The 8,348-nt window shown below is 37.2% G+C and overlaps 1 protein-coding gene across 1 annotated transcript; it reads right to left on the reverse strand.

The window, feature by feature from the left end:
- Nucleotides 1–1,536: 1,536 nt before the first annotated feature.
- Nucleotides 1,537–5,830, reverse strand: LOC141390982 (uncharacterized). The gene is made up of 5 exons (XM_073963899.1): nt 5,541–5,830; nt 5,067–5,354; nt 4,684–4,998; nt 3,399–3,492; nt 1,537–3,330 (listed from the first exon to the last, which is right to left on the reverse strand). Exons 1-5 carry the CDS (start codon nt 5,747–5,749, stop codon nt 1,753–1,755), a joined length of 2,484 nt encoding a protein of 827 aa, XP_073820000.1. The 5' UTR covers nt 5,750–5,830; the 3' UTR covers nt 1,537–1,752.
- Nucleotides 5,831–8,348: the final 2,518 nt, after the last annotated feature.

Genomic DNA, 8,348 nt, shown 5'->3' on the forward strand with positions numbered 1-8,348 from the left:
TGACGAATATCATACCTTTGGTTAGGGACATTTAAAAGCAAAGCCTGACTAGGAAAGTAGAAAATCCCATCTTTAAAATTATGCAAAGTAGGTTGGCGTAGGTGGCCAAATAATAGAGATATCGCAATAATTGGTAATACATCCCTTTTTCCACTTCTTCTGCAATTGTGTCAATTGTGCAGAGGGCTACGTCAATGCTGATCACCCGAACAATCCAATTAAAATTCTGTTAGGCCACCGTTGTGCTACTACATCGGTAAAATTCGTGAGATATACCTTAGGAAAGCGTACGGTAGATGATTTTTGAAATCTGAATATTCAAAGTAATCTGGCCTGCGATCTCTCAACGTAGATCCATTTCCCTTCTCTTCGTCGACAAGTTAGGGATGAGAACAGTGGCGCCGACTACTGTATATCATTGATCCGTCTTTTGCGCATCGTAATATTTCTCTTACACGTATATCATGTTCGAATATGGAATATATAGGTCCACATCTTCGGATACCTCCCACACAAAATTTCAAAATTGTTGGCAAAGGCAAGGCTTAAGAACAGGTTTAGTCGTGTTCGCGGATAAATTTTAATTTTTTTCGGATATTTCTCGCAGTACTCATTACAACAGTAATGTTTTGGAAAAATAGCCACAGGCTGAAGGTATGTATCTGTGGGCAAAGCCGATTGATACTTTTTTAATTGAAAAATTTGGCAATAACCAATCAAGGCTTGGCAAAACCACACAACTACCCTCTTTCTGTTTCAATATAAACAGTCGATCAGCAAACCAACAATATCCCGGAAATTTCTTCATCCTATACACCTTTTTCAGATGTAATTCGAATTATTTTAATTGTAATTCGAGAATTCTATTTGTAATTCGAGAATTCCATTTGTAATTCGAATTATTCCATTTGTAATTCGAATTATTCCATTTGTAATTCGAAATATTCCATTTGTAATTCGAATTATTCCATTTGAAATTTGAATTATTCCATATGTAATTCGAATTATTCCATTTGTAATTCGAATTATTCCATTTGAAATTCGAATTATTCCATTTGTAATTCGAATTATTCCATTTTTAATTCGAATGATTTCCTTTGTAATTTCAAATAAAATAATTCGAATTACAAATGGAATAATTCGAATTACAAATGAAATAATTCGAATTACAAATGGAATTATTCGAATTACAAATGGAATAATTCGAATTCCAAATGGAATAATTCGAATTACAAATGGAATTATTCGAATTTCAAATAGAATAATTCGAATTACAAATAGAATAATTCAAATTACAAATAGAATAATTCGAATTACAAATGGAACAATTCGAATTACTAATGGAATGTTACGAATTACAAATAGAATTCTCGAATTACAAATGAAAAGTTACGAATTACAACTAAAATGTTTCGAATTACATCTGAAAAATGTGTAGTTCCTCTATCAACATTTATTTTCTTCAAGATTATTCAAAATTACTTACTCTACCTGCGTTCCTTCCGTTGGAAAGCATTTTTGTAAAATCTCAATATGTTGTATTATATTAGGGTGATTTTTTCTGTATTTTAAAAATCGCTTTCATCTTATATTAATAATTCAATTATCTAATACTTCTTAAAATAATAAACAAGTTTTGAATAAATCAAAATAAAAACGTTAACTTAACGCTAAAAATTATTTTATAAAGGTCTGCAAAAATGTAGAGTAAACTAAAAAATTTCAAAATTTACAAACATGCAAAAATTGCATTTATTGGTATTCATCACTTGAATCATTGCCATCGAAATGTCTATAGATTTCACTTTGTTCGTTTAGTTTTAGTGACAGATATACTTCTAATAACTTTTTCGAACGTTCCGAATTACGTAAACCAGAGCTGACATGAGACCAATCGGAAACAATATCCTTTAATTGTGCCGTTGATGCTGGTATCATTAATATTTTGAGGGCGAAAGATGCTAATGAACTGTGTTGTTTTTGTGCCATATTCCAAAATAAATCGGGTTGAGTAGTTTTTTCAAAAAGTACCGAAAATATTCCTTTTGCTTTTTTATAATCCGCAAAAGATAGCTGTCCATTTTTATCCAATTTTTCATGTAAAAACTTTTCAACAAGCGTCATTTGTTCTGCTGACAATTGAGCCCCTCTGTACAGAGGATGTAATAGATTTGCACTTAAAGCATATTTATTAAATACATTACTTTTTTCACATCGACGACTTGCTATTTCATGTAACTCTTCGGAAGCATCCGCAAGTAGATCTAACCATTCTTCAGTTGCATCAGCTATGGAATATATTGATTTTTTACAATTTTTCATGAGAACTGCAACTGGATTCAAAAGGTCATGCAAGCTGGTGATAGATTTAATGAATTTTTCATTTTTAAGCAAATCAATGACTTCAGACTTTACAAGCGGTTTGCCTTGGTTATCTTTTTCCAAGGAAATTTGTTTCATTCTGATGAGATTTTCATTAAACCATGAAAGAGTGTCGCGTTCACTGCACCATTGCGTGCCACACGGTAATTTTGGCGTAGTTCCACCAAGCGAACATAATTTCTTTTCCAATATTGGTTTTTTAAATTCATTAAAAATGGTATAGACCTTGTCAAGTACTCCTCCATCTTCATGATCGACATTTTGCCATGGAAGGCATGACCCTTCAACGCCCCCACCATATTTGTTAATAATATCTTTAACAAGTAAATTTCCAGTTTGGGCATTACACATAATGTGAATTAAATCACTTTGCAATTGTACTGTTTCATTATTGCACTCAGTATTGGTTACAACTGCAAAGATATCAACTTTGTAATTTTCCTGGGTAAGATGTTTGGATCGTTTCACGATTTCTTCAATAGTATTTGAAAGAGTTTTGTCATTTGGAATGTCTTGTGATTCAAGAAATATTCGATGCCCCCAATTGTGTAATAACGCAGTGATATTGGTTGAATCTATTGAAGTATTGTTCCATTCATCAATTAATAGAACAGCACATGATATTGTGTGCAAAAAAGTGGCATTGTTATCCATTTGTTCTTTGTGCAACTTTTCCAACAAGGGACCCATTAGGTAATTTTTGCTTGGCGGTGTATATGACGGCTGTAATTGTCCACAAAAATCATTAAGAAACTTATTGCCTACTGCAGCAAAGGGCACATTGCAGGTTATCATGAATTTTGCCAGTAGAGTATCCAGTTTCGATTTATCTGTTTTCGAGAACATCTCATTTTTATGTGATCTTGATGCAAAGGAATCTATATCAAAGAAAATGGCAGGTTCTGGCGGTGTTGAGGATCTTACACTAAACGGTGAGGATGCTAATAGCTACGTGAAGAGAAAAACATTTTCTTTATTTTAAGAAGAAAACATGAAGTGCAATGTATATTTCTTACATTCCGTTGAGAATCATCTTCTATTTCCACCTTTTCTTGTTGCTGTTCATCGTCTTCGTTCATTGCTTCATAGCCATCAATGGGACATCTTCGTCTGTAGAAATATCAAATTATCTTTTATTTTAAAATGTTAGAGGGTGATGATATAATTAAATTTATGGTACCAAAGAAAATGAGGTAGCAGTGAAAATTCTCTACAACATTTTCTTTGGTCTCACTTCGATAAGACTTGGCGATTCTATGCAAAATCCTGAAAACCTAAAAAAGCTAAAAATGTGAATTTGACCTCGATTTACTTAAAAATATCTCCAGCGGTTTTTTCTTCTTTTTGAATTTTTCTCGTCTATGAACATTGCTGTTTCAATATCATCAAAACCTTCACAGGTGTAAGTGGTTTCCACTTAAAGTTAGTTAAGGCGCACACTGCATGACATTGTTTTATAAGGAGGCGATACAGTCAGTGCATTGCCCCAACTTGAACTTTTATATCTCAAAAATGGTAGCACCTACGAAAATATAAAGGTCAATGTTGTAGAGAATTGTTACTGCTACAACATTTTTTAGTCTCATGTCGATAGGACTCTGGTTTCCAAGCAAAATCGTAATAACCTAAAAACCCCTAAAAATGGCAACTTGAATCGCGATTTATTTAAAAAGTGCTCCGGCGATTTTTTTGATTTTTCTCATCTATGAATATTTTAGTTTCAGAATCCGCAAAAACTTCCCAGGTGTAAGCACTTTCCATTTTAGTTTCAAGAGCACCGTGTCCAGTTTTTTGTCTTGGTTCCCGTATGTAAACACAACAATCATTTTTTGTCAAAGGTAAAAGTCTAGCCCTCTGCAGCCAATCCTTCAACTTAGAGGTTGACCTAACAGTATGGTGAGAGAGTCTCCATTTAAAAAAAGTGTTGAGGTCAGAAGATAAATCACATGTGGGTGATTGAGCCCAGTCAGCTCTCGATTGTTGGTGTGTCTGTTATAAGTTGCTTTTCCGTATTTATAAAGTAGATGGTAGATGCGGGTGAGAGTCCACCATAACATAGCCCTCCAGTACCATGGCAAGGACTTGACAACTAAGTCTCTACTGCGTTGAGGCGAGCAGCTACCAACGAGACTACGTTGGAGACAGTTGGCACCCACACTATAAACTACCGATGGAGGTTATCTCAGATTCGTAGTTCACTACGTGGATAAGCTTTGGTCGACCGCAATGTCCTCCGCCCAACATTTCCAGGATGTTGTAATCCCTGTCATGAAACCCAAAAATCACGGAATATTTACTCACCGATGGGCTTTCATTCTAACAATAGCTGTATTTCTTACAAACTGCCGACACTGAATACATTGGGCTATAGTTTTTCCCTTTTCGTACAGACGTCTAAAACCGTGCCAATGTTTGTGTTTTGTTCTACCACTTCCAGCAGTATCATCTTCATCAAATTCCCGGGGAGATTCAACTAATCTCTTTATTTTCAATTCAGGTTGGTAATCAGTATTGTCCTCATGTTCTTGGGATATGTGGTGGTCGTCATCCAGTGTTTGCCTGTGCTCGTCATTATCTGTATTCGTTGTTGGATCCATATCGATTTTACATTTCAACCTTCATGGATTTAAGAAACGATAAAGCATTATTAATTGTGGAATAGATCACTTTTATCATATGCTTACCTATGAGCACCCATTCGTGCAGAAGATGTATTTCTTAGTAAATTTTTACATTTAATACACTGCGCTGCAGTTCTACCATTTTCAGATATTTTTGTAAAACCATGCCAATATTTGTGATTTGGTCTACCACCACCAACACCTCTAGGAGATTCTAATGATTCAGACTTAATGTATGTGTTTTGTGGAATCGCTGGCGGTGAAATCTGAAGAATGTCCACTTGTTGTTGTGTTACTTGAGCATCATTTGTGCTTATAGTGGGATGATCCGTATCTAGTGGACACTTTTGGCTGTAAATAATCATACATGATACATATTAAAAGTTTTGATGCCTTATATAAAGCTGAGCCACACAGGTAGTATTTGTCCATAGGAGTCTTAGAGCCGCGAAAAATCATTATAATTTTGAAGGAAATTTTGGTAACGGCTGCTCAATTTATAAGTTCCATTTTGATAATACTACATTGCTCACTCACCGATGGGCTGCCATCCTTGCGGAGGCTGTATTCTTTATAAGATTTCTACATTTCATGCACTGAGCTACACTTTTCCCTCTATCTGAAATTCGTATAAAGCCATGCCAATGAGTGTGGCTAGGTCTGCCGCCAGCGCCTCTGGAAACATTTACGCCAGAATTTTCACCAAAATCCAGCGGATTTTGAATACTTCCTCCTGTTTGAAGCATTTAATTTAGCTTTTTACTATTTTTGTTTATATTTGTTGATTTTTCTGTGAAACTAACTTATTTAAAAACGTTCCAACGGTTAGAATTCTATATCAAAGGAAAATTGCCAATAAAGAAGAGAAATACGGAAATCAGCTGATGTGCGCAGAACATTAGTGTTATACTTAAATAAATGCGTGTACGTACATATGTTTTCATTCGCAACATGTAACCCAAATACAGTTTGGGTATAAAGAAGTGAAAATCACACAATTAAAATGAGTGAAACGCCAGAATTTTCTTAAAATTCATTTAAAATCAGTGCTTTTGAGCATTCGGCTATTAGTTTAATTGTAAAAAAAGAATGAATTTCAATGCAGAAATGGAATTTTCTATTATTAAATTTGCTGTCGGCAACGCAACTAGAGTTGGGTTGACATTCATAATCGACGCCTATATGTAATGATACGAGATACGAGGCACTATAAACGTGCGATTTCGTATCTGCGCAAGTTCGTGGGAAGGGACGCGAACTCGCATTCAAAGAGGGAGATTACCTTCATCAACAGTAAGTTCAATTATGTTAGGAAGTTCGAAAGAACTTATCCTAACGCACCCAGATGCGAACTTTTGGTGGTCAAAATCTTCCTCCCAGACCCTTAAGATGGCGGTAGACTCCTCAGGAGAGGGGTACCTCAAGGTTCGTGAGGGAAAACTGAATTTTGGTTCAGGATGGGTTCGGTTTCGACTGAGTCCACCTCGCGAAACTCAGTAGGAGTAGGTAAGGTGGCAGGTGCTACGCATTTTGCTGATTAGGGTGAGGACCTACGTGGTAGGTAGGAAGAACCTTAATCTAATCTTTCTATCTAATTATAGTAATGGAGACATGTGCACGGTGCGACTGGAGAACGGTAGAGAGAAGGCCACTCTCCTGTCCTCAATCTTCATGCCATATGAGGACCCTGATCCACCAAATCAGGGGGTACACAGGCTGCTGAAGGAGAACCTGGGCGTTTGTAACGTAATCCTTGGATGTGACGCCAACGCCCACCATTTCCACTGGGGCAGTAAAGGCCTGCGTACATAAGCTGCCTTGCCTGCTTACCTTGCTTTCCTGCTTCATTTTTGACATAATAAAAATAAAAGAATAAAGAAGGCCGAGGAAATGTCGAACTGGGTTGCCCTTTTCTTTTTTATTCTTTTATCAGAAGTAAGCAAGGTAAGCAGGCAAGGCAGCTTATGTACGCAGGCCTTCAAGATACAAACACTAGAGGTGAGTCAATTTTCAATTTTATATTATCTTACAATCTAAGAATATGTAATAGAGGAAATGACCCTACTTTTAAAATTAGAGACAGGGAGGAGGTCATTGATCTAACTCTGTCAAATGTAGATGATTCTGTCGTCAAGAACTGGAGGGTATCCAACAAATGCTCCTTTTCGGATTATATGAGGATATACTTTGAAATCTCTTTCGACGGAGTCCGCCAAAATTCTTATAGGAACCCGAGAAGGACGGACTGGGGCAGGTTCACTGATCTGACGAACCATCAACTGACACTCACCGGAAGGATAGTAACAGTTGCTGAGCTTAACAGTAAAGTGTCCAACCTAACAGAAACTAGCCAGTCACTCTGCACCAAAAGACTACAGACCTATAAGCTTATCCTCCTTTCTCATCAAGACACTCGAACGACTGATCGATCTGGAGATTAGGAGCTTGCAGACACTTGCTCGCTGAGCAACTCGCAGTATGCTTACATGAAAGGTCGTGGGTTTTATTGAGAGAAATACGGAGAATTCAAACTTTGCCTTGGCGGCTTTCCTGGATATAGAAGGAGCCTTTAACAATGTAAAACTTGAGTCCATTCATCTCTCGCTTAGAACGGTCAACACCCCGGAAACTCTGATATGCTGGATAAGTAGGATGCTGGAGAGCAGGATCATTAATTCCAGTATTGGGAAGTTGACAATAAGGAAGACAGTAACTAGAGGTACCCCCCAGGGAGGTGTACTCTCACCGCTGCTGAGGCTACTTGTGGTAAACAATATTTTGGCGGAATTCGACAATCAGGGCATCAAGGTTGTCGCATACGCGGATGATGTGGTTATACTAATAACTGGCAAATTCTTGTCCACAATATCGGAGCTTATGCAAAGAGCCTTATCAAAGCTGTCCCGTTGGGCGCAAATGGCCAATGAATCTCAATTGAGATGGAAGAGGAACGTCGAGGAACGGACGAAGAGAAATATGATTGCACTTTATTCATTTATTTGTGAGACCCATCTTATCCTACGGATGTCTTGTCTGGTGGCATGCGCTTCGACATAAATCGAACTCCGGCAACATAGACAAGGTGCAAAGGGCAGCCTCGATCCTGATAACTGGAGCTTTTAGAAGTACACCACATGCAGCTCTAAATGCGATGTTGAACCTCTTGCCCATGAGACTCAGCATCAAAGGTCAAGCAGCACGTAGTGCCCTAAGGCCACATGAATTGAATCGTTGGCGTGACAGCACCTATGGACATGCATGCATTCTTCGGGAGCTAGGACCAAACCTTAGCTTAAATCTGCAGGGGAAATTCAGCGACTACTTATCACCAATCCAAAGATTTAA

The sequence above is a fragment of the Musca autumnalis genome, unplaced genomic scaffold (genome assembly GCF_047663935.1).
Source record: "Musca autumnalis isolate F117 unplaced genomic scaffold, ASM4766393v1 scaffold_1, whole genome shotgun sequence".
Taxonomy (NCBI): domain Eukaryota; kingdom Metazoa; phylum Arthropoda; class Insecta; order Diptera; family Muscidae; genus Musca; species Musca autumnalis.

Excerpts from the sequence above, each read along its gene's own strand:
- LOC141390982 (XM_073963899.1), bottom strand. The coding sequence starts at position 5,749 with ATGCTTCAAACAGGAGGAAGTATTCAAAATCCGCTGGATTTTGGTGAA. Across the intron at positions 5,355-5,540 it reads GCAAGGATGGCAGCCCATCG|CCAAAAGTGTCCACTAGATA; the intron begins GTGAGTGAGCAA and ends GATTATTTACAG. Across the intron at positions 3,331-3,398 it reads AAGATGATTCTCAACGGAAT|CTATTAGCATCCTCACCGTT; the intron begins GTAAGAAATATA and ends CTCTTCACGTAG.